We start from the raw sequence: 27,622 nt of genomic DNA on the forward strand, positions 1-27,622 counted from the left end.
GGGTTTCTCTTCATTCACACATTCAACAAGTTGCCATGGTTACATGTCGTCACCAGTCCTGAGCCAATGAAATCTGTTGTAATGTAGCACATTGCAGACAGATGTGTTGCAGACATATGTGTTGCAGACATATGTGTTGCAGACATATGTGTTGGACTCCTTTATTCTGCTTCCACTTTATTTTTGCCAAATTAACAGTGATAGCCTATCTAAAAAAAGAATAATGGGGGTGCTACTGTGTATCAATATGGGCTGAAATAGTTAAATATGCAACACACTTTACTACACTAGGATTGAGAAGTATAACTCAAACTGATTCTTGGTATTTTTATTAATTTACTAGACTTTCTATTAATTGTTCTCTTCTTTACGTGATTTATTGCTTTACGTTGTTTTTTTTTTGTTTTTTTTAGTAAGAGTTTGAGTTAGCTATGATTTTAAATGCTACAGTTTTTATTACTGAACCAAGGTTAATAACATTTCATCATGATTGGGCAATGCTACTGTAATCTTATTTTGATTATATGAAAAGCAAATTAATCATCACAATAATCTGTTCATTTATACAGTATTTGGAGTTTTTATGGTAATTTATGGGCTAAATCCTAAACATCTTTCACAATCGACATAGTTTTAGAATAAACTTATGATAAAGATTTAATAAACCTACCACATAGATAGTTGTTTAAAATATTAAAACTCCTTTGGATCAGCTGTGTAAAATTGTGAAATATGCAATTTGGCAGTTCACATTGAAATGTCGTACCAAATGTAAACGTGAGTGTTCTCATTGCAGCCATGGAGACCAATAAATATTTACTTTGAAAATCCTCACCTCAGAATTTTTAAAGCCAAAGGGGCAAAGCCCACGGTCAGTATCGAAGTGTGAATAGTGTTATTACCATTCTTGGTGTGGTAGCTATATTATTGTAAAATTTAAGCCCAGTCGGTTTAGTAGTTTTTGCGCCTATTAGTAATACACATGCAGACAGACACCATTAGATTTTTTATAATAGTATGGATTTATTCATTTATTTTATTACAATGCTACAAAACAGGTTTAGACCCAATTACAAAGTAGCTTTAACATATTACAAAAATTAATTGACATGTATGGTAAATCATAAAATATTAAATCTAGTCTAAGTCCATCTTGCTGAAGAAATGACTTTCATTATTTAACTCACAACAGTACAATAAATAACAATAGGCGAATGTATAACAGAAACTATTGTTAGTCTTGAGATACAATTTTATACAATTTCCTTGAGATAATGTAGTTTCGCAATATAATTTTAGTCGTTATATATTGACCTGGTTGAAGTTCAAGGTTCCTTACTCTTTGTCATACTCCCATGGCCATGGGGGAGCGAGCTGGTCAAGTGGTTAGAGCGCGGGACTTCCTGAGGTCCCGGGTTCAAATCGCACCAAATCACCAATGGATTTTATCACAAGTGATAATGCCACAACCCCTAGGTCTAGCCTGAAGTATTGTGAAAAACAATACCGGGTTCATGTCTAGTGTCCTAGGACAAAGAAAAAAACTCCCATGGCTATTCAAAACCAACCAATAGCCTCCTCTTCTTTCGATCTCATGCATCTTCTTCATCGGCTCTCAACGTTCTCATGTCTTTGGCTACCTCGAAGCAGCCAAATTACCACTTAGTTTACAAAACCAATTTCTATTTCTATAACTTCAAGTTCAAAGAAGTTACCTTAACCACTCCAAGTAATGTAAATATTTTTTAGTTACTGGAAATACAAACAAATGTTTTTGTTTTCTACCAATCTAGTCACAAGTTATTTACAATTTATGTTTTATGTATATGGTTACAGCTCAGAAGGTGTTGCAGAAGTTTTCTCCTTTCTTGATCTCAACGACTGGAGATATCATACAGTTTGTGCCTCGTCAAAGATTTCTCATAGCCATTGTGAACAATGAAAAGGTTAGCAAAATCGTTAAGTGAATAAACAGTAGGATTATGATTTTAAAACTTATATCATTCTTCAGTTTCCCGATACAGTTATAATATAAGTTGAAGGCGACAGTAAAATCTGTGACGAATCTCATAACAACTTTTAGTTGAGTATTAAACATTTACTATTAGTAATAATATAAGTGTAAAAAAGGCCTGTCTTTACTACAAATTTAATGTCATAAGCAAAAAGAATATTGTTATTTTTTTCATAAAATTACTAGAGTTTTAAAAATAAAATTAGGTAATTGTTTAGGCTATCCTTGAAAAATATCCTTACTGAACTCTAGTGGAAAATTAGCAAACTATTTTGTGTGTTGATTAGTGCTTCCATCAAGTGGAAGACTTTTAAAACTACTTTATCTGGGGAGGTATATCCACTTTCTCCTTCTCTTTTCCAATAATGACTTGAAGCAAGCAACATGTCCAGAGTTCTTCCCTATTGTACAGTTTTTCTCTCAAGTGAACAGTGAACAATAATTATTCCTTTTTTAAATTCAGACAAATCTAAAGACTATGTGGCCACTTACCACCTCTTTCCTTTCCCAAAGCCTCAAACATACAACTAATTGGTAAAATCGTTATATTAATCTGCCCAGATAATATGTACCATAAATTCAAAATAGTTTATTAAAGTAAGAATAATTATGTTACCCAAATGTTAAAAGGTAGAGTAAAATAAATGTATTGACCACATGTCGATTTTTTTATGTCAAACCCTCAAGTCACTGAATTCCCAATACCAGTCCACTCATGTCATGTCAAATTTATTTTTTTTGTGCATTGGTCCTAACACTAGTAAAAAATTAAACGTTTACATTTGCCATTTATGAAAATAGTTACTGTGACTGGGTATTTCCTTTTTTAATATAACTTTTTGCAAATGGGTTCAGAATCAAGTCTTTGATATTTTTAAACTCTTCTCAAGACCGACCTTTCAATATGTGGATAACTACGCAAGAATTGTATCTGATTCTACCTAAAATTTGTATTTATATGAACCTATCATGACTGAAACTAAGAAAGTTGTAAACCTTGGTATTTAAAATATTTTTCAAATTAATCCCAACATTAATTGGTTTGCCAGATCTTGAGCACACGGTTATACGACAATATTACTTGGTTTGCCAGATCTTGAGCACACGGTTATACGACAACATTACTTGGTTTGCCAGATCTTGAGCACACGGTTATACGACAATATTACTTGGTTTGCCAGATCTTGAGCACACGGTTATACGACAACATTACTTGGTTTGCCAGATCTTGAGCACACGGTTATACGACAATATTACTTGGTTTGCCAGATCTTGAGCACACGGTTATACGACAACATTACTTGGTTTGCCAGATCTTGAGCACACGGTTATACGACAACATTACTTGGTTTGCCAGATCTTGAGCACTTGGTTATACTATTTATCTTGTTTCTAGATAATTCTGCACACCTACAACTGGGCGAAAGACTTGGTAGAGTTGCTAGTCAAACAGATAGGTATGTTGGGCCAGTGGCTCACTGCTAGGTCAAACCTTCAGATTGGAGTCACTTGTCAGAAAATGGGCCTCTTCCTCAACCAGCCCATGGCCAGGAAATCTGACTCTCAGGTAATCTAACAAATTACAAGTCTAACAAAAATGCCCATGTTTTTTATGCTTGATTTAAACTTGAGATAAAAAGCAACAAGAAGTGGACTGAAGGATTAATAAAGCACCGTTTTTTTTTTAGTAATTTTTGTCCGATTTTGATGAAATTTGGTTTAAAGGTGTAATGCGGGATAAACTTGAATGAGTTCGCGAACCACCATGTTTGGACCATGGGAATGGGGTTTTACAAGAGAAAAATTACTTGTTTTATGGGATAAAAATTGGTTTTTCTCATTTTTGACCCTCAAAACATAAAATTTCTCAATTTCTCTCCAACCCTTCTTAAAGAGGTTAAAAACCAAATAATTTAGTATATCAAATTGTTTTTGTACGGTTATTAGTAACAGAGGAAATTTAAAATTCCCATGTTATTCTTATGGAATATATTGTAAAATGTTGTAGTTTGCTCGTTTATGGATATATTTTGATCAATCTTGGCAAATTTATTTATCTTATACCAAGCTATTAATATTTTATTAAAAACACATTATTTATTAATTTCCTTGTAGCAGCAAACCTAGGTACTCGTTAAACCTAATGTTATTTAAATTTAATTGAAAATCAATTCAATCTGGAAAATTACGGCGGAAGTATTTTGGTGTAGATCTAAAGGCAAAAAATTTAATTCATAGTAAATTAGTAGTTTTCAAACAAACAATCTTTTAAAAGTATAAGAGTATTGCATTATTCGTTCTGCCTTTGAATCAAGTTACGAACCGTATTAAAATGTGCAATTTGCACATGGGTCTTCTTGTTGTGTTCCTTAACTGTTAACGTGACAAGATATTAGCAAGATTATAAATTATAATCATTCTCATTTTAGATTCTATTGTACACGAGTTTTACTTGTTAACTGAGATAGTGTATTCCAACAATTGAATGGTAAGTTTGGAACAGTCCAAGTATTTTAACTCTTTGCAACATTTCCAGGTAACCAACAACCCGTTCATGTCACAGATAGGAGATGTAGAGAGCCTGATGACATTCCGAGCGGTTGGCAGCCGTGGTGCGACCAGTAGTGGTGGGCCTACAGTGTCTGCAGCTCACCTACAGGAGGTGTTAAGAGATACAAGACCTGCTCCCCTGAGGCAACAGACCTCCGACCTCGTAGTAGCGAGTGTCCAGCAGCTTCTAGACACCCGTGCCCAGGATAAACGAGGTGCTTAGCTAATCGTCTCTTGAATATGACCAATCATCAAGTTCATTGAATTGCTTACCAAGGAGGAGAGGATGTTCAGAAGGAATCCTCTTCCACATGGAGGTCTGGAATGACATACAGAAAGTTCTAAGTCTAAAGGTAGGGCAGGGTAGACTTAAGTCTTCCCATAGGAGTACAACCAACGGTGTTTCAGACCGAGATCACCCTGATCATAGAGTATGCCAGAGAGAACCTGAGACAGGTCTTCAGGGAAATGAACATCTCAATTTTCAAAGTCAGTCAGGATACACTAACACACTCAACTCGTGCGAGTTCAATTCCAAGATGATCTTAGACTTGAACTCACAACAGTATCTGCCCTGAGCAGTTACAGCATGGTGACGTTGGGTCCTCGACACTCAGGGATAGAAGGAAATGAGGTTTCTGAATAGCTATTGCGAGTCCCATGCCTCTCTTTAAATAAGGTCACTTAAAAGTTACACTCGCTTAGCTGTTGTAGAGAGGTGAAAGGTTGAAAGAGACATAAGACTGTTACAGGTTTGACCAAACAAACGTGTAATAAAACAAATAAATTTAGTAAACAAAGAATTTACTAAGGGGGCACCACAAAATAATAACTTAGAAAAACAAAGATTAACAATAGTAAGAACAAGATTTACAACGTTAAGTTACAAGAAAAAAAATTTAAGATTTAGTTAATATCAAATTATATGACTTGATTGTTTTACATCTTTATGAATTTAGTTATGTTTTTTTACATACTGCTAATGGTCCCTGAAGCACACACACAGACACACGCACTCCGATCTTCGTTGTAGCCCACGGTAATCTCCTTGATTTTTCCTCTCAGGTCCTCCAACTCCAAGACTCGTCACCCTTCCTTCATCTTCTTCATTAGACCTTCTTATTGGCTGATTAGGATTACCAATAGGATGTGTGGCTTATAGGTTCAAGAATCAAGAATATTTATTTGCCATTAAATACCAGAACATTACAATAGGCATCTATAATACAATCGGTCTTAGCGCCTAAAAATTCTTCTACAGTGTAGAAAGCCTTACTTTTTAACCATTTTGTAATTACATAATTAAATTTTTTATTAGGCAACAGCCTCACAATCTCTGGAAGTTTATTGAAGAACAATAGCTGTTGGTATTTATTTATGGATTTTAAAGTACTTGTGCAGTCTAATATTGGGTTTAACAAGATTACCTCTATTTCTTGTGTCATAATCATGAACTGATAACTGTTGATTAAAAGTTAGATTTTACAAAAATAAGATATACATAATTACTCTTCTATCATCTAAAATGTCGGTCCAATTATTCTATAATGTTACATGACTAAACAATTGAACAGGTTATAAATTCCTTACAACAAATGTGGGAGTAGTGATATTCCAATCGTCTATTATGAAGTTTGTGATGTTGTTAACTCAATAACTCAATAACTCATTTATTTAACCAAAAATAACAATTACATGCATTGGTCATGTCATTTAGCAAAACATACAGTTTCTTGACTTAAATAAGAAATAATAACTGTTCTTTTTTTACACTAAGGATACCTATGATCAAACAAGTTTGATAGTTTATTTTAGCCGTCAGCCAGGAACTTACGGACGCTGTAATAAGCTTTATTTAAAAGAAAAGATTTTAGGGTTTTTTTAAATTTCAGATGGTTTGATACTGCTTTGAGGTGAGAGGGAAGATGGTTGAACATTTTTATTGCATTATATCGGAGATGGTTTTGAAAGAAGGAAGTGTGGTGTCTAGGAACTGGGAGGGTATTTGTGGATCTCAAACTATAATGATGGTCTGTTGGAGTGTTAAACTTGCCAGTGTTTTGGTGCAGAAAGGATAATGTCTTGTAGATGTAGAGACATGGGAACGTTAATATTTCGGATGATAGAAAAACTGGTTTACAAGTCTGACGTCTATTCATTGAAAAGATGGCTCTGATTGCCCTCTTTTGAAGGCGGAATAAAAATAGAGTTCTTTTGTTCTCACACCCCCAGATAGGCAAGGCGTACACGAGATGAGGGAAGATGAGACCGTAATAAGCAGAAAGAAGGACATCGGGCTTAGATAGCTTTGCAAGGGTGCGGATGGCAAATATCCCTGAACTTACCCTATTGATGACGTATTGAATGTGGTCATGGAAATTAATCTTCTCATCTAAGATCAGCCCAAGAAACGGTGTCTTCTCTATTGGGTGTACTGGAACTTCATCCAAGTGAAAACTAAAATACTTAGAAGATCGATCAGAGATATGAAAATTGAGAAGTTGAGTCTTTTGAGAGTTTATCGAAAGCAGATTATTCTCAAACCACTGAACTAGCTTGTTGGCTTCAGAGAAGGTCAATTGCTCAAGAGTCTCTACATCAGGGCTGGACAAGGAAAGAGATGTATCGTCGGCATAAAGAATGGTCCTGGCCGATTCAACACCCAAGGGAAGGTCGTTAATGAACAGGAGAAAAAGTGTAGGGCCTAAGATGGAGCCCTGGGGCACACCTCTCGAGACAGGGAGCTCAGGTGAATTGAATTTCCGCAGAAATCCATGCTCATCGACTGACGATACCCGTACACACTGCCTCCTGTCCCTCAGGTATGACCTGAACCATTCTAACGCCAAACCTCTTATCCCATAGTTATGTAATTTTTCTATTAGAAGGTCATGATTAACAGAGTCAAAAGCTCTACTCAAGTCAAAAAGCAGTCCCGTGGAACAGTTTCCTTTATCAAGAGAGCAGACTATGTCATCAATGAGGGCAAACATTGCACTCGTCGTAGATCTATCTTTCACAAATCCGTGTTGGTTTTCACATATTATATTATGTTGTTTTAAAAAATTTGTCAAACGAATTGAAACAACCTTTTCAAAAATCTTCGAGATAGCAGTCAAAATGGATATAGGCCGATAGTTATTGAGGTCTTTTTCATCACCCTTTTTATGTACTGGTCTGACTATCGAAAGTTTTAAGGCATCTGGAAAACAACCCGAGACAAAAGAGAAATTAATCAGGTGGCTAATTGGTCCAGCTAGTAGATCTGACATACTCTTTAAGATTTGTACTGAAATTTCATCTGAACCAGCAGAATTTTTGTTTTTCAGAGAGGCAATGACTTCTTTTACTTCTTCCTTTGTTGTTGGATGGAGGAAGAGTGAGCCTTTAGGTCGTCCTACCAATGCATCGCTTGTTTTCAATCCATTCTCTGAGTTATTAACATTGACTTTGACAAAATTATCATTGAATCTGGAGGCAATGTGCAAGGGATCGTAAGTCGGCTCACCATTATCATCTCTGATACTGATTGTTGAATTCCGATCTGTCGATTCTGTCTAGTGGGTCGACTTTGAGATTGTTTACATTTCCACGAAAGGTGAATTAAATGAAAAATGGCTGGTGATTGGTGATCTCTGGAATCACAAGGAATGATAGTGTCAATGATTATTTTTTTCTCTTGGGAAACTGAACAGTCACATGGTAGTCTTATCTCTAGAGTTCCGGTTCTCATATGTGGGATGGTTTTGATGTGAATTTGTTCAAACAATTGACTATTAAACCACTTTAAAAAAGTAATAATGAACTTCTAAAATATAATGAATAATAAATTAATAAAAATGATTCCGACTAAATTAATATGGTTGTACAAATGTCTTTGGCACCTGTATTTAGTTATTGAAAGTGTGTCTGTACAGGTCACCAGAAGAAGCTGTACACAATGTGGCAAATGAGAGGGGGGACCTCCAATACCTCCATAGTTGAGGATGTACTAGAAGTGTTCATGCTTTACTCAAGGGTTATTCACTACTGTGTCACTCCATTGCTGTTCCTGCCAAGGTGATCATAACACTCCTGAATATATTTCATCAAATTTGAAGAGATTCTATTCAATAGAAAAAAAATCATAGGGAAAATACATTAATGTTCCATTGTACAGTTGGATTTTTGAAGCTAGAAGCGGTTAAGGTTTAGTGGAATATTTTTGAAGATTTTGAAGATGTTTTTGGCTGTAGTGAGATCATGTGTTAATAAGCGTCAAATTTTGAGGTTAAATCAAAACAAACAAACTGGCATACATTCTTGGATTTGTCAATAGTTAAATATATTTTAAATTTAAACTTACTCTAGCCTACTTTTATAAAAGTACTTGGCCATTTTTAGAGATTATTTACTGTGAAATAGAGACCTGATTCCTAATTCCAAATAAACTAATGATTAAGTTGTCATTAAATTAATGTCTCCAAATGATAAGTGATGTAAGGTAACAAATTTTAAGGGGGATAAAAAATTGCATCACACTTTGAAAATAATTAATTTGGACAAGCAAATATAAAAATATTGAATCTTCTTGCAAAATTAATGTTGATCATTATATTAATAGAATAATGTAGTTGCTATGACTGGGATACACATAAAATAACTGTTGGGACATACAGTAATGATAATTTACGTTTTGTTTGGAAATATCTTAAAAAATAAATATAGACCCAGCTTTTAAGGGTTTTAAGTTAGGGACCAGAATTAAATACTCTTGAGATGACGAGGTAAACCTTTATAGACTAACACTTTTACCAATTTAAATTATAATTAACAGCTAATTGTATTGCTAATAATTCACTAATGCAATCTGATAAGTTCACCACGTACGTAACAGGAGGATAACATTATACGATAGGCCAAGGAAGCAAGATTCGAGTTTGGTTTATAAAATGCAGTAGCCTAAATACTGAATGTTTTTTTATAAATGTGACAATAAAATATACTAAATTAATTCATTTTATATTAAATAAGCATTCTTTCGTAAGTAATACAACACGGGCCCTAGATGCCTAATTGACAACATGCCAGTTTGTTTGTTTTGATTTAATTTCAAAAGTTGACATGTATGAATGAACACATGATTCCACTACAGCCAAAAAGGATCATCTTCAAAGACATTCCTCCACACCTTAACCGCTTCTAGCTTAAAAAAATCCAACTGTAGTTTTATGCTTATCTGCTTCATTCAGGGAAGTTATATTGGTCAAAGAAAGAAAATCAAAATTTAAATTTTTTCCAAATTTGTGTTGTTAACCAGATATCTGCCATTTTGTATTTTTTACATAAACATTTTTATCTTTAAATTGTTTTAACCAATCTATATGAAACTTGGTATGTATATCAAGGTAAAACTTAATATAGTATTTTTACACTAGTTATTACTCGGGCATATACAGTATTGCCCTAGTCGTTCATTAAAATACACTTTATACAACTGATACATTTTGTCATGTTTTGTCTCAATGTACAATTTCAATTGTTGACGTTAAATTGTGACAGTTGATTGGAAAATGTTTATATCTTACAACTAAAACTATTCCTACTTTTGCAGATGGAGAGTTCAAAGTGCCTCAACACGTGATTCATCTCTGAAATCCCACAAAAGTATATCTCAGGTAAGATACATTTTTACATTTTTTAACATTTTTAGGGACATTCCTCAAACTGCAGTTTATGAAATAGGAGAATACAAATAAAACTAAACTCAAACTCTAAAAAATACTAAAACGAACAGAAATACTGACTACTGAGCCTTAATTTGTTCGGCAACTTAAAAAATCTTTGATCGAATAGGGAGCTTGTTCTACTCTACGTAGTCTAAAATTTACTCACAAACAGTCTAAAATTTGTTTATCGATTGTACAGAGTTCACTTCAAGAATCATCTCCGATATTGGAAGAAAAATGGCATCAAAATCTGTGCAGCAACTTCATCAATGAATACAAGCAATATCTTCAAAGTCTGGGCTTCATCCCTGTTCAGATTGTGGCTTCCTCTCCAAAAAAAGGGTTGGTATCATTGCTCCACCCCTAGTTTTGCCTCTGCCTTTTCCTTATTCTTAAGTTATTTCATTAAAAACATTTTTAAATAACTCAAACTATAATATGCCTTTGTTGTACAAATATCAAGTAATGGAGTAAAAATAGAAATCTTATTAGGGGCTGCAGTTAGTGGTTAAAGCCTAGAGTATAAAAGGGTTATCCAGAAAGTAAAGAACGTTTCTTTCTGACACCGCTAGGCGCTCGCCGATCTTGTACATTTTGGTCCATGCACACTCGGCAACTCAGTCGGCGTCCAGCTGTGACAACTCGAGCATTCTCTCGCTGTTCGTTTTTTCACAATTTCAACTTAAGATGAGCGATTAAAAATCCCGCCAGTTAAGAGGTGCGGTCAGTAATACGATTTTTGTTAGCAAAAAACTTAATACGAATAAACATTTATCACCAAGTTTGTGAAGTTTAAGGAAACAACGTAATGAATTAAAGTTCTGAAAAAATGGTGCAGTCCGATACCCGATAACGGAGCTTCTGCTTTGTTGTGTGATAATTTCAAACAACAAAGTCCGTGAAACTCGAGGAGAAGTTTCGGTTTTAAGTTTTTTTCAACAAAAACCATATCACTGACCGCATCTCTTAACTGGCGGGATTTTTAAACGCAGCTCTCATTTTAAGTTAAAATTGTGAAAACACGGACAGCCTTCCTTGAAATGCTCCCGATGTCACAGCTGGACGCCGCCTGAGTTGCCGAGTGCACACGCACCAAAATTTACGAGATCGGCGCGTGCCTAGCAGGGTCAGAGCGAAACGTTCTTTACTTCCTGGATAACCTTAGTAATTCTTCATTCCTGAGTTAAAGTTCTGTACGGCATTTATGTTCATGCCGTTCTTTTAACTTTAACTAATAATATTTTGTCTGAAAGAATGTTACCTAAATAAACTAGGGGATAACGATAAATATAGCACCCGGCATAGAAACAAAATTGCTGTTGGTGTCCATAGATTGGAATTTTATAACAAAAAACCATCATGTGCTGGAAGAAAATTGTTGGTAGGGCTTCCAGAGGAAAATTGATTATAGCTTGAAATATACTCAACTCAAAAAGTACTGTATAATTTTGATGAACTGGAGCATTTACAAGACTATATACAACATTTAGCTTAAAAGTGACATAAAATCAGTTTCAAGTGGGTTAGTTTCAAAATATTCTCTAACATAGTAGAAAGGATTGGTCAAAAGCCAATTTTTAAGCTTTTAAAAAGAAAACAGCTAAATACAGACAAGTTTTGGCAGACATCCGGCAGCTTATTGAACATATTTAATCCTAGGTAGGTATAATAATTCTAGGTTTTTGTGAGTCTACATCTTTAAAGGTCAACATATTATAGTTTTAAAATAATTTATATTATAAAGATGTTAAATGTTCAACACTTTGAATCCAAAATAAATTTTAAATGATTTTTTTGCAGATAGATTTTAGTTGTAAAAACAAAAACTGTATACTGAATTTGATAAATACATCTTAAATAGTTTTTTAGAAATATGAAACACAAAAAGACAAAATTGCGGATATCTCGATTATGAGGCGTTTTGGGAAAAAATGTTTGTTCCTGATTTTAGTTTTATTTTGAAACATTAACACCTATTCCTAAACTGTACTTGTTTAAGGGACACCCCGTATAACCATATTAAACCAATACTGAAAGACACATATCCTTGCCTTTTGTTAGGTTCCGCTCAGCCAAAACTATCCGCAAGGAGGCAAACCCAGCTTGTTATCTCCAGAAGTCTTTGCTGGGAGGGATATTACTGTTTGAACTGAGTATGTCTGAGCCTTTCTTCTACGCCAAGCTGCATGCGCTCGAGTGTTCTAGACTGGAAGGGAAGGCTTCAAGTGGACTCATATCTCAGGTACTTACCAAGAATACTGTTAATATTTCCAACAAACTTGTGTTTATCACACTATACTATACAATAATAATGCTTGATGATTAGGAGTGGGAAAGAAATGTATTAAATAAATAAGAAATCTCGTTGTTTTATACACTATATATAAACTTGTACAGGCTATATAAACTTATAGGCTATATAACTTAACTTCTTTTTTTTTGGAAGTTAAGGTAAAGATCGTTGATTGCTGTCACTAGAATCGTAAATTTTAGTTTGTGAGCTCAGGGATACATTATCATCACTATCCTTGTTCAATTTTGGAATCTTAAACTTCAGAATCACATGACGTCACCCAGGTCACTGACCCGAAAATTCCACGCTAAAGTGAATTTGTATTGCTATGCGCGACCAGCACTGACTTCGTCTGTTGTTTTTGTTAGGTTAGTATCCGAATGATAACAACCAATATTTTTAATATTTTTACCCTGTTTTGGTCTTACAATTTAGCAACATTTCCAAGGTATTACAACTCGCAAAAAATTATAGATTTTTTTTACGCACCCTAATATATATATATGGCCTTATTAATGGATTCAATCCAGAATGTCCCAATTGGACTGGACTAGAGTTGACCCAGCTTCAGCAGACATTCAATATTGACAATGTCCCCTGTTTCTCCAGCTGTGCTGGAACATTATATTTTATTTTTATTTATTTTTTTTTTTTATTTATTTACTTTACAATCTGTTCTATTATATTTATAAATGTACATTTATTGTGACAATAAATTTATATTCTATTCTATCATATTCTAAGGTTTGATAATGGAACTATAACACTATAAAACCAATCCAATATTAGATAGTTGAATGATGATGACCAAAGGTACTTAAAAGAAAATATTCATTATTATACTGAACTCCTCGAATATGTCTGAGCACAAGAGCTTTTTACAGTTTACTCTGAGTTTCTTGGACGAATGTGACAAAGTGAAAGTGTTGATGCATCTTCACTCGTTCACTTACGACTACCACCTCCGTACATTGACCAGGTTCGTTTGTGGAGTTGAGACTTGCTTGCGGACAGGCTATCACGTCACAGGGTTCTTGGATGATTTCTTGAAGTATTACAGTAAAGCTCCTAACTACGCCTACAGCTTAGTGCATTCAGGTGAGTCTGATGTGTGTTGACTATTGAGAGTACATTGTAGTCCCTCAATTGCTTATACATGACTCACCTTGTCTCAAAACTTTCTTAGGTGACTGTTGAACAGAATATCATCAAGTGGTAGGATATTTGTCCTATTGGAATTTGTCAGTTACACTAATAACACAATAGATTACATTAGACTTGTGAGTCTAACATAAAAACAAAACTCATCAAAACTGGATAAGTATATAAGTTAATATAGTGCAATAGGCTCAACTTGAAGAAACAGATAATATCTATAAATTGGTGTAAAATACCTGCATTTATGCGATCTTGTTTGTAGCTGCGTTGCTACCGGTTTCAACTCACATTGGAGTCATCTTCAGGCAGTTATAAGATGTCTTCTAGCTTCATTCGAAGGTCGTCAATAGATATAAATAAATAAACAAAACACAAACACGTACACGGACATAAAAAAGAACATTTAAGGCTATAAAATACTGAAAACGGTAGGCCTACGGGACACGACACGACGTGATCGGGCAAAAGTTATGTCTAGACATAACTTTCACATAAGGTCTAGACATAACTTTCGCCCGATCACGTCGTGTCGTGTCCCGTAGGCCTACCGTTTTCAGTATTTTATAGCCATAAATGTTCTTTTTTATGTCCATGTACGTGTTTGTGTTTTGTTTATTTATTTATTATCTATTGACGACCTTCGAATGAAGCTAGAAGACATCTTATAACTGCCTGAAGATGACTCCAATGTGAGTTGAAACCGGTAGCAACTCAGCTACAAACAAGATCGCATAAATTCAGGTATTTTACACCAATTTATAGTATTTAAATGCGATCAGGAGGCTAAAATTCAATATAATGAAGATAATATCTCTTCAATATCATTAATACATGGTAATACTTTTGTCCGATACATCGTTCAATGCAACACTATGTAGATTGTATTGTATTTTCCAAATAGTAAGTAGTAGTTTTAAGTTCTGAACCATCCCTGTGACATTGGACATAGTTTAGAAATAACTCAGAGCATAAGTTAAACCCCCCTGCTTTTAACATACTTTAGCAAGCATTAAAACTAATAGCAACTTCAGCAATAATTTGAAATACTCTTTAAATGCTTAATAATCCTGTAGGTTTTTGTATAGTTAATTATTATTCTAACAGCAAATTTATTCTAGGAAACCTGGTAATGGCCAAAATGTCCACCCCTGCCAACATGCTGTTTAACTATCTGCTAAGTCATAAAGAGAACTACCCCATGAAGGTGATAAGAGTGGCAATGCCTGGCCAGGAATTGGATGATAATCCACTGTCCATCGGTTCTGTAAGTTTTGACAGACTTTTAAAGAAACCAGTTGCAAAATAAAAGTGGTCTGATAATAAGAGCTTAATTAAGTGGCTTTGTACTGTATGTTGTATGTTTATCGTACAAAACATTTTGCCATTGACAAAATATTTGTAGTAATAGTGTTGTCTTAATTAGCCAGGTGATCAGCTGTACTGGCCTTTTGCTCAGCGGCTTGGATAATTTTCACTTCAGTTGTCCATGCTACTCGAAGGGCCAGTCATACTGCCCAACATAAAACCTTAAAACAATAGAACTTCCTGGTTCGATTAAGTCTGCAGCTTCCCTCAAATCGTTTAAAAAGCAGTGTTTTAAGTTTTTATGTAATAAATGGTGTTAAAAGGTAGATGATGTTTCCTCTGACTCTTGTACAGTATTATCATTGAGTATACATGTACTAGAGTAGCCACTCAATGGAGGTTATCGTTACCTGAACAGCACTGTTGCAGAGTAGCGTCAGCGGCCCGAACTACTCCACCTTGGGCTTGTCGGTAAGGCAGTTTGGTTGTTTTGTATTATTACTTTCATTGTAGGTTGTAAAATTTCATTTTTGTTGATGAAATTCGTTTGTTTTTTTCTAGTTTTGTTGTTTTACAATACATTTTTAATACTAAATTATTAAAAGGTCATCAGAGGGCACTGCACTACCGACAGACTTCCACGCCCCAAGCGTCAGCGGCCCGAACTTCGTTGCCAAAATTGGTAACAACTAATAGCATTATGTGACAACTCTTATACGTGTATACTCAATGGTATTATTAAGATATTTGTTTTGTCACGATTATAGTATTGACACTATTCATGTATATTGTGTACAAAACTAATAAAGGATGATTTGATTTGACTATTCCGAAACATTAGTAACTAAACATGTTATTTTCATGTGCATTTCTCATCAGGTCAGTTTCTATTTTGCAGCCCAGTGAGTATGTGCTGGTACAACAACAGAGTTCCGCTACTCAAGTGATGTACCGAGACAGCCAAGACAACAAACAAGTCTACGAATATGACATTGTCTTGGTCGTAGCCAATGAAGAAAGTTCAGACCCCAGCATTCTGAGACTCTGTTACTACATCCTGCTCACAAGCAGAAGGTGAATATTATTTTAAATAACTTCTTGATCAGCAATGTACGTGTTATTAAATTTACGGAAAGTTTTATTAAATTTATTGGCTTCCGGTAGCCAATAGGGTATAAGTAGGGACGCCATTAAGATTCCTGTCATTCGCCTATTGGGTCTGATGATGATTGGAGTGTCCAATCGAAATCGATCACCACTTACCATCTTTTTTGTATATTTACCGTCTTGTTAGTAACAGTATAAGCGTAAATATATGTTTTAAGTGTTATAAGACGTTTCTTTTATTTACTTTCCGTAGTATTATTTTATTAAACTTACAGTGGGAATGGTTAACCAACTTCTGCAACTAATATATAAACAAATATAAGCTTTTATGTATGTTTTTCAACGATTTAAGTTTCAAACTCAGACCAGCTGCATTGAATTTGTCATTCGGGTTTGTGTGGAAATCAAGGTCCTATCGCATCAAACCAAGCTAGTTAAAATCTGACACCAGCATCATGTTCTTTACCTCTTCCCTTATTTCCCTATTCTAGCCTCATTGTGAATTTAATTAACTCTCTCTGTGTTTGGTTCAGATTTCTCATCCTTCTTGTATGTCACATACGTGTAACCGTCATTATCCACCTTATTCCTATACTGAGCTGGAGTGTTTGCATCACTATGAACACATAATTTTAAAACAATCATGTTGAACAAGGCTAAGCTATTAAGATTTGATAATGCTAATTACAAAATCTGTTGCTGTATGCCATTCTGAAATTTTTAATTGGATTAAAGTATAATTTTTTTTACGTGGGTCTGTTTTACTTCAACATACATACTAAGTTTCATAATGATCAGTTGGAAAATTTCAAAGATAAAAATGTATATGTGAAAAAACCAAAATGGCAGATATCTGGTTAAGGAAGCGATTTTGGAAAAAATATTATTCTCGATGTTCTCTTTATTTTGACCCATACAACCATTTCCACGTTTGGTTGTTTACTTACGGGACACCTTGTATATCTATGGTATAATGGCAATGCAATATACTACCAATCAGTGTATAATGCTGTCTGAGAGCCTTTAAGTTTTGTGGGCTCCATTTTTCTCACAAATATTGTAGTACAAACCATACACATTCACAATTGGCAACAGTTAGAAGCTAACATAACCTATCAAACTGATTATGGCATGTTGCTTGTTCAGGGAACCTTATGCTAAACTGGAGAACGAAAGGAAACTAGGCAAGTTCTGCACAGTTTCAACAGCCAATCCCCTGACTCTATACACCCTATCTCGAGAGACAACACCTCCGATACCTGAGGAGACACCTGAAGAGTTGGCTGAGGCTCATCAAAGTTCTGGAAGTTATATGTTTGAGAGGCGTTCCTCATCACACAATGTTGAGATTAAGTAAGTACAGGCAACTTGGAGGTTTTAGATGTTCTATAATCTCATAATGTTTCCTGATCAGGAGCGTGGCCGAACCGATTATTTGACACACTACCACTGAAGAAATCAAACTGTTTCCCTTAATAGCATTTGGTGGTGTACCTTCTAACAAAATGACACTAATGATAATATAGACAGGAAAAATTTAACTTTAAACGGATTAACTATTATAGTATGTTGTTAAACAGTAAAAGTTGTAAAAGTTTCCTTGTTTTTTTTGTCATATAATCTTTTTATGACTTAGGGGCTTTGTTTTTATTAACATTACTAAAATAACACAAGGTGCTGCACAAGATTGTGAGTGTTTAACAGCAATGAAACATTTCCTCTCAAGCAACCAAGAGTGACAGCATTAGCATTACAGTCCTCAAAATGTATTTTCTCATATTGTGGTTCTATTCTTAAGATCTTAAAAGTCTCAGAATCGTTAACTATATTGCTTACAGCAGGAGACTATTAGAATAATCTGCATTGGCTCTTTGTTGTCAACATATGTTTCTGTAATGCAAACTGAAATGAGTTTATGTACGTTTCCAGAGCAGAGTCGGTGAACTACCTTGGATATTATTCTTCTCATGAACAATTCATGCAACAGCTGATCATGGAGCAAGCAAACAAGGCTCGAGGATCTATAGAGGATATCATAACCCAAGTCTCTTTGCATTGCCGCACACACTTCCTATGGAACAAACTTACTTCTTCTTGTTCCACGGTAAACATAAAAGTCGTAGCTTTGGATAGATTTAAATTCATTTAATTATATGGATGTATTCTATAGTTGAACATTTTGTCACTCATGTTCAAAAAAGGTTTGATTACAAAGATTTCTGAATAAGGTACCATTCATTGGACAAACCGCTTTCTCCATGTAACACATTGTAGTTCTATACCAAGCTCTCCCCTTTCCACTATTGTTATATAGTGTTACAAACTATCGTCAAATAGATTACAGAATAGGACCAAAACCAGCTAGAGTCGGGTGGGGAGAGGCGAGCGGCATTTAATCAACTTTCAGAAAACGGTCCACTGTTGCCAAGTTGTGCCACAAGCTCAGTCTTTCTCTGCCCGACAGCCGACCTATGCGTTTCACAGACATCCTCTTGTTTTGTCAAGAAATCGCCTGTGAGCTACGTTCCACACAATAAATACAAACAACACAGTAGTACGTGACGTGGACGACCATAAGTACACGCAACGTCCCAAGGACGTGGTGTTCCTTTGCATGCTCATTTTCACGTTAATTTTGTTTCATATATGATGCTCTAAGCTGAGCAACATTTTTAGACCTGCTATAAACTTGTTTCTACAAACAACTTTGTTTGGCCATATAAATTTACTGTTATTGTTACGGCGATCTATTTAAAAATCATAGCTGCCAAATTTATGCGGAAAGCCAACAACATATTTCCAGAAGCATGTGATCCTATCAAATTTATTTTCATTTTGTATTTATTAATATGTTTATATATTTTACACAAAGAAAAAAGAATTAATAATTTTTAGTGATGAACTACCATACAAGTGGAAAGATTAGAGGCAACGGGATGCCAGGCTTTAGCTGAAAGGCAGCTCACCAGGCAAGAACGATGTGGCAACGTCACCTCCCCTACCCCTTCAAAGGCCGGTCCTATTCTGTAATCTATTCGACTATAAAATTAGTTTCTCAAAACACATCAGAAGCTGGTATCCGATCCTACCATTATGTGAGAAACCACCTTGAAAAATATTAGTCTAGAAATCCAATCATAGCTGGAAAAACTTACACATAGCATTTTTTAGCAGCTAAAACACACAAATGCAAATAAAAAAGTTTAAAAATTATAATCCAACAATTAAGGCTAACATAATTTACATGCCTAAACTCATCTTATTTAACCTCACTATACTAATTCAGAACAGTTATTGATCTGCAGATTGCAGATATTTACCGATAATTCTCAGTCTTGAAGTCTCGTCAAATAGGTACTATGATTGTATTAAGTTGATGATGATTGATTAGTTTTTTAGTATTTTACAACTTTTATATTTATATGGAGTTATTGATCACCCAGGGGTTGATTCCTACCTACGCAGAGTTCTCGGAGTTGCTGAATCTGGCGTCCATTGAGCCCCTAAGCGACGTAGACTCTAGAGTCAGCCCGGTGCTGACACAGCCCCTGGTCTGGTACCAGGGTCTCGCCAAGCTTCTGCAGGCCAAGTACACAGACTTCTGCAAGTCCTTTACATCTCCAGACACAGCTGTGCTATATCATTTGGTGCTGCATCCTCGGGTCCCATTAGGATTCATTATGATCACCTTAGACTCCAATGCATCTCAAGGGGTAAGCTTATTGGATAGCTTAGTGGATATAGTGCTAGCCTTGTAATCAGAAGGTTGACAGTTTGATCCTGAGACAAGATAAAAGCTTTTTGATGGTTTGAATTCAGACTCAACTGATCTTGATCATTAGGCTTTTAATAAATGATCCTGGCTAAGACACATCTGATCTTAGTCAGTAATAAAGAAACTATTATTCGTTCAACTCTCATCCTGCACTTGTGTTCATCTTAAAATATACAACCAGGTGTATCGTTATAAATGTACTATACCTCTTGGGATGGTATGGTATATCCTCATCCTTCTTTCAGATTTGACTCTAGTTGGTTTTGGACTTAAATGTTACGCGATTTAAGACTAACTGCCACTTTTATGCAACTTTTTTTCTATAAAACACCATTTTTACATGTCAGTGTTGGATCAGTTGCTGAGGGTCTAAATCCCGGAAGGGCACACATTTTGTATTTTGTACTTGTTGCTTAAGGTCCATAAACGGGTAGTAGCCGAAGGTCTAAATCGTGGAAGGTCTTAAACTACAGTCAATGAAGAAAACTTATCCACTGTTACTGTTTTAGACCTTGCGGGATTCACACCTTTGGCACACAACCCGTATTATCTAATGAAATGTTTATGAAATGAGAGTTGCTGAGGGCCTAAATCCTGGAAGGTCTAATTAGACCTTCCGGGATTTAGACCTACAGCAACACTCCCGTCCTTGCTGCTTAATTTTGCTTTTTCTCAATAAATTATTTAAGCTCTTCACTTGCAGCACAGAAAACATACTACTATAATCCAGAATGCCAACCGCATGGTAAAAAGCATTAAGTGTTTTGAGAGAGCTTTGCCTGTCAATTCGTAGGCAGCGCCACCAGCGTTGCCATGCACTCAGCATAGCAACACTAGTGGCGCTGCCTACGAATTGACAGGCAAAGCTCTCTCAAAACACTTAATGCTTTTTACCATGCGGTTGGCATTCTGGGTTATAGTAGTATATTTTCTGTGCTTGCAGTCACCAATACTGTTGGTGTAACTAATAATATTAAGGAACAAGTTTGGTATTAAATTGAAGTATTTGTTAAGTATAATTAAGTTTATTATGTATTGTTAAACAGCTAAACAGGATGCCATACGTTGCAATTTTTACCATTGCTGGTGTATTTTATCATAGAAATCCTTTTGAAATCTTGTATAAAGACAAAGACATTAGATTAGTCCAAATTCGGTTCTGATTTAAAGTGGATGTATATCAAATTAAATATCCTCCCTTCCAAAGTGTATTTTTTAACTCCACTGTACATTTTGAACAAATTATTTACTTGTGAAACTTGTTGTAGGAAGTGAACATTGTCACCAGTAAGACTCTGGGCAATGAACAAGTGTCCAACGTTCATCTCCCCACTCTCATAGAAGATGTTATCAATGCTTGTTGTTATCAGTTGTGGACAGGACTCGTGTAGCCTCAGCCTCAAACTTTTACATTCCGCAGAGACGAGTCACCGATCCCATCTAGTCACTCGTCTGTGGTCTGGCGATTTATGAAAATGTAAAATAACGCCGCTGCAATTGAATCCAATGGTTTTCTTCAAAAGCAGGGTTACATAATATTAGGTTTGCAATGCCATGTATTGTTTTGATGTAAATCAAAATTTTTGGTTTATTACAAAATCTGTTTTCATTCCACAGGCTTTTAGTATTTTTTTATGTTTTGTGTTTGCTACGATAGCATAGTTTTTTATTTGACTCTGATTGGCGATCAAAAATAAACTATTCAACCAAAGTTAAGAAATAGCCTCTCCCTCTTTTAAATTTTGTATTATTTGATATAAAAAAAAAAAATCTAGCCCCTAATGTGTTATTATTTTACATGTTCATAAATCACCTTCGTAGTTTATATAGTTTTCACTTTCCCTCATGTGTTTTTAGATATTACGTTTAACAAATTTGTAATTGTTTGTAATTAATACACATAACTATTCTCTACATAAACAAAATGTTTAATTTTTTTTTTACTTTCGTAATTGCATAACTACATAAATAATATTATTTTACAGGAATGTACTCAAATGGCTTGTTTGATTGTTTGACAGAATTTGTTGTTAGTAATACTAAGGAGTTTAAATAGTTCTAATTAATTTTAACTGTTAAACATTGAAAAATGCATGTGAACATTTTTATACATTTGCTTTAAAAACTTCTGTGGAAGTGTTAACAAAGTTTTTAACTTATAATAAATATGTGATTTTAGATGTAAGTCACAAGAATTCTTAGACAAATATTACTGTACATGTTTATAGAGTATTTACTTATATATTTTTATACAAAAAAAGGATATATTGTGGGTTTTTCTTGCTACGATTTTTGTATGGAATTATTTTTCTTAAGACTAAACAAAGTTGTAGTGAGTAAGCTTTGGGGTGTCTTTCTATATGTTATTGCCATTAGATAATCCAAAACACCAATATCAAATTTCATTCAACATTATTTTAGACTATCTTTTTTGGAAATGATTTTACATGTTAAAAGGCTTATATAATTGAAATTTGTTATATTTATTTAGTTGTTGGAACTGCCTTTTAGTGTGGTTTGAGGTAGTTGAAATTTGTTATATTTAACAACTAGACCCACCATATTATTTATTGTTAAAACCATGGGTTGGGTTTTAAAAGTACAAAATAAGCGTGCCATAATATGTTATTGTTGTTTGATAATTTGTTTTTAGCTTATTGCATATATTGTATTGTGTTGTTTATGAAGAGATATTGCATTTCTGTTTTTAATATAACTTGTTTTAGGTTCAAATAGTCTTAGATATTTGGGTAGCTTAATACATTTTGACTTATTTCCTTAATTGTTATTTTCACTTCTTTTGGCAACTTTAAATACAATAAATGTAACTCTAAAGGGTGGTGCGCAAAGAATGAGATATATTTTAAAGTAACATGAATCAATGCATGACCTTTCTTCACAGCACGTTAATTCTTGTCTCATCTCATTAATTTTGGATTAAGATTACAGGATCTATAGTGTACTTACAAATCTTAAAACTAATTTTAAAATTTGCTTTTTAAAGTGCATAGACAATTATCTTCCAAAAACTGTAGATGCATATTTTAAGTGTAACATAATTTTGTATATCTAGGTTAAGGAGAATGTGATATTTTTTACTGGCTACCTATGAATCTAAATAGTGATGTTGATGTATCCTATTAATTCTTACAATTGATTTGACAATCAAATCCATCAAAACCATCGTTATTGCACTTTAATCAAATTATATTTGTCCCTAAAAAGTTACATTTCTCAACGTTTTCAATTTGATTCTGCCAAATCTGCTCTTTATTTTATCCTTTCTTTTACCAGGTGTTCAAAAAGTCTGGAAACCCCATTATATTTTACTTACGAATAAACATAGAATGATAAAACTGTAGGATTACCCCCTTACTTTATTTAATCACACTTTAGGAGTTTTAAAGGTTAGGTTTAACTGAGGAAACCTTTGTTGAGGAAAAAGTCAGGATTGCAGCAACGTGTTCCTTTGACAAACACATTAAAAATCATGAAAAATATCCTTTATCATTAGGGATTTTGGATGCTTCTCCCACCAACCACAGTGAGGATGTAATCCTTGAGTTTCATTGTTCTACGTTTATTCAAAAAGTAAAATGTTAAGGAGTTTCCAGAATTGTGAACTCCCATTATATAACATTTGTAGCTTCTTCAATATACAGTATTGTACAAAAATATTGCTAATTCTCTCATAACGCCTAAAATACCCACGCCGCAGCAAGCCTGCAGACGAAGTGAATTTCCATTTGCCTGATTGGATTTACACTAAAATCTAAAAGTGCATCAAATTACAATTTAGATAGGCTACAAGAGATTTGAATAGTATATATTCCTTATTTGATATGAATGAAATATGAATGAGTTTTCAACCTCATTCATATTTCTATACTTATCAAGTATTTGCAGCATCGACAGATGGGTTTATTTGATGTTTACGGATATAATCTATCTTAATGAGAAGATGGTTCAACAATCCAACCCATCTACAATATAGCACTTCCTTTAGACGTATGACACTTTACCCTGACAATTTTGCTCAATATTTCTTTCTATAATACACCTCCTGAGGAATAATTCACTAACTTATAATCTTGTAGTAAATTACAATGGCTAAAAATATGTTTTTACGTCTAGCCATTCTATTCTTTAGTTTTGTTCATCTTAAAAATATGTTTGACTCGTCTAAATGTACTCTTTGGTCTTCTGTTTTATCTGCCCCCCCCCCCAATTTTTAAATCTCAAAAGTTCCTCAAAAATGTATAAAATGATTTGAAAACGTGTATAAAAACATAATTAACCTTTTCCTTTTATTCATCTTCTACCTTTATTGCTCTGGTAAAATTAAACTTAAGTTGTTAAAATGTTAAATGATGCAAGTATAATTAAAAGTAGTTTGTTAACATCTTCAAAGCTATTTATTGATATAACATAAAAGCACAAATTTATCTGCATATTATCCTCATTTTATCATTTTAGATATTGTTAACTCTATTTAGTATCTGTAAACATTGTGCAATTTTGTATTTCACTGCTTGTCGAAGTGAAGATGGCCTGTTTTAAGCATTTTGGGTTGAGGTTTATAGTTGCCATTATAAATGGCTATTAGGTAATGAAAAACTCTAGTCATGATGTTGATGCCTTAAACATGCCATTTATTTTTCTAAAAATAAGTCTTTGAGGTAAAGACTATTGCAAAAATGTTGCTCAGAAGCCAAGATTGCATTTGAGGATGAAGGATGATGTGTGTTATTGACGTTTACCAATTGTCGGTAATTTTCCATTATAAATTATTGTAACATATCTTCTTACCTTATAGTAAATTATCGTTGTTTCTGTGACTTAGAGCGGAATTTTTACAGGTTTTATTCAATTTCACATATCACTATCTTGAAAAAGTATTAATTCTTACAGGAATAAGTACGTTTCTATGAAAAAGAATTATGAAGGACATTTAACCATTTAACTTAAACCTCGAAAGATGTTTTCATTGATATCCTCTAAACTGCATTTTACTAACTGCATGCCAACTCTGTCATATCTACATAAATTTTCTTCAATATATTCAATTTTTGTTTATCTCAATTTGATCTAAATTTTTTTTGTGGAATGATTCTCTCAAGAAATTTCTAATAATTTACAATACTATGCAGCTTTTTTGGGCCCCCAATAAATAATTTTCTAGTGCTAAATCTTCCTGAATTCAGTTCCATTTAACACACATTTATATCTATCTGTCTTAATAATCCTTCAAGCTATCATGTTAAAACAATCAAAGTTTTTTTTATATTTTGTAAAAGTATTGTTAGAATAAGCCTAGTTAAAAAAATATATGGTTTTATATGATTTATTTACCAAGTAAATTTTAGTGAGCAGACCATTCTTTAACTTAGTTACAAGCAGTGAATTCTTCGAATAGGAAATATTTAAGGGGATATATTAATTTGTTAAAAGTTTTTGTATGGGTATTTTTGTATGCAATTATGTATGTTAACTAGTAGAATAAGTTACCATAGTACATTATTTGTTTATTATGGGCTAAGACTACAGATACAAATGTTAAACTAGTCAAGGGAGACTAGTCTAGTTTTACATATTTTTTCATGTGTTCATAATGTTAAGAATAAAGGTTCTATTTTGAAAAGATTTTCTCATATACTAACCCAAACCATTGTTTTCTATTTTTGAAAATATACACTGAAAGATTGTTTTGAAGTACCTATTGTGGTATGATTTATAAATTAACTTTTAACAAAATCTCTATGCCTGTAAGTCATGCATTGTTATTAACTCAAAACGATATAACAGAGGATTTCACACTGTTTCTCTATCACACATTGAATATGTAATGATTTTGTCAAGAGAATCATGGTTATGTTACCAAATTAATAAAAGAAACATCTTATAACACTTAAAACATATATTTACGCTTAACTTATACTGTTACTCACAAGACGGTAAATAAAAATACAAAAAAGGATGGTAAGAGGTGATCGATTTCAATTGGACAATCCAATCATCATCAGACCCAAAAGGCGAATGACAAGAATCTTGAATGGCTTCCCTACTTATATCTTATTGGTTACCAGAAGCAACGGCTAATACATTTTTATAAGTACAACTGGAGTCAAAATTTACTTGTTCATTAATCAGCTTATTTCTATTTGTACATTTTTCCTTATAAATATACAATTCTTCCCAAGCATTCATTACATATCCTTTCTTACAATTCTTTAAAATACATAGACTATCATCCATTTTTCCTATTGAGTGGCCATTTTGTAACAGGTGTTGTGCATTTGACATTTGATCTTTCCGGTTTGTTGTTCCTCCACGAGGATATGTGGTTTTTGAAGTGGTCAACAAAATTCACAGTATATCCAATGTAGAAGCTATCACAATAGTTATAATTGATTTTATAGATGCCCGAAGCGTCAAATTTGTTAAAATTTTCTATTTTCCCCCTGTAGCTAAATGTGACATATCAGGTGTTTTCCTCTTTTATCTCTTCTAATGTTGTTCTGATGTGTAGTTTATTCTGGCTATTGATTTTTTCTTCCTCTTTCTTGTGATGTATTCTATTGTCTTAGTTCGAAATCCATTAACTTGTGCGATCTTCTTAATGGTGTCCAGTTCTATCTTCCTATTGGCTTGGCTAAGTGGGATCTTATATGTTCATTTTGAATCAACTTATAACCCTCCGACCATCTTTCTTTTTAGAAAGAAAATATTTAATAGTGATTGGTAGGATAGTCTATCTAAGAAATATCAAGATGTTAGTAATCAATACTGTATTACAGTACTGTACAATACGAATCAGCTTGAACTATAATTGACCATATTTCAAAGGAAATAATTTTGTTGGTAAATGTCAGGGCAGTTCCAGGACAGATTCTCGGAGTGCCTAGAATATTGAGTTTCACTTACCCCCTTCCATTCATGTGTTAGTAACATTCAATGATTGAAGATGTACAGTCCAAGTCCAGGCTTTGAGTTTTTAACTACGGTATAATATAAAGTTAATAAAAAATTAACAATCAGTGATGTGTAACAATATTTTAAAGGTCAGTATCAGTAACGTATTCTTATCAAATCAGTTCTCGGTAACAGTAACCTTATTCTACCTTTAACGAAATATTAGATCTATTGTACTGGTTTTTTCCTAAATGTCTAGTTTTTATATGTCATATTGAATGTTTTTTAAAAATATTTTTGCTACATACAAAAGAAAGATCTGATTAATTTAGTCAATTATGAGTTTATTCATGAATGCAATTTGAATAGAAATAAATGAGCGGATGATAAATTACAAAAGCACCTATATGATTTGAAAATTATCTGCAGGGAAAAGTCAGGAAACTTTGGTTATCCTCCTTCAATAAACAAATCCAAAGCCAAGTCAAATAATGAACTTTGTGACTTACCAACGATAAGCCTATATTGTTTTCAAGTACCGGTATTGCAGTTTGTGATTACAGGTGCTGTATTACAAATAAAATCAATTTATTACAGTATGACCTCAATAGCACAAACCTTAATATCTAAAATTTGTCATAATTCTTTTGAAATCCCTATAAATCACAATGTTTTCAAGTACCTCTATAAGTCGAAGGTATAAAATATATAACCCCAATACGTCAAATTTTAATGGATTTCAATCAGTTATATTATATTCAAACTCTGACTCAAATGTTTCTGTTACCGACCCTCAAAAC

General features: G+C 33.8%; 1 protein-coding gene across 1 annotated transcript in view; it reads left to right on the forward strand.

The window, feature by feature from the left end:
* LOC128999091 (KICSTOR complex protein SZT2-like) overlaps positions 1-21,493 on the forward strand; it is a 24,320-nt gene extending 2,827 nt beyond the window's left edge. Inside the window, exons 2-15 of the mRNA XM_054425447.1 lie at positions 1,837-1,946; positions 3,411-3,581; positions 4,551-4,779; positions 8,482-8,623; positions 10,158-10,221; positions 10,472-10,614; positions 12,334-12,514; positions 13,450-13,663; positions 14,842-14,987; positions 15,927-16,102; positions 17,282-17,488; positions 18,065-18,239; positions 19,579-19,848; positions 21,179-21,493. Coding sequence (XP_054281422.1) covers positions 1,837-1,946; positions 3,411-3,581; positions 4,551-4,779; positions 8,482-8,623; positions 10,158-10,221; positions 10,472-10,614; positions 12,334-12,514; positions 13,450-13,663; positions 14,842-14,987; positions 15,927-16,102; positions 17,282-17,488; positions 18,065-18,239; positions 19,579-19,848; positions 21,179-21,301 — 2,351 coding nt within the window. The 3' untranslated portion in view covers positions 21,302-21,493. The remainder of the gene's footprint in view (positions 1-1,836; positions 1,947-3,410; positions 3,582-4,550; positions 4,780-8,481; positions 8,624-10,157; positions 10,222-10,471; positions 10,615-12,333; positions 12,515-13,449; positions 13,664-14,841; positions 14,988-15,926; positions 16,103-17,281; positions 17,489-18,064; positions 18,240-19,578; positions 19,849-21,178) is intronic.
* Positions 21,494-27,622: the final 6,129 nt, after the last annotated feature.

This window comes from Macrosteles quadrilineatus, unplaced genomic scaffold, assembly GCF_028750875.1.
Source record: "Macrosteles quadrilineatus isolate MER2022 unplaced genomic scaffold, UCM_ALF_1.0 Scaffold_7__1_contigs__length_78375512, whole genome shotgun sequence".
In the NCBI taxonomy this organism is placed as follows: domain Eukaryota; kingdom Metazoa; phylum Arthropoda; class Insecta; order Hemiptera; family Cicadellidae; genus Macrosteles; species Macrosteles quadrilineatus.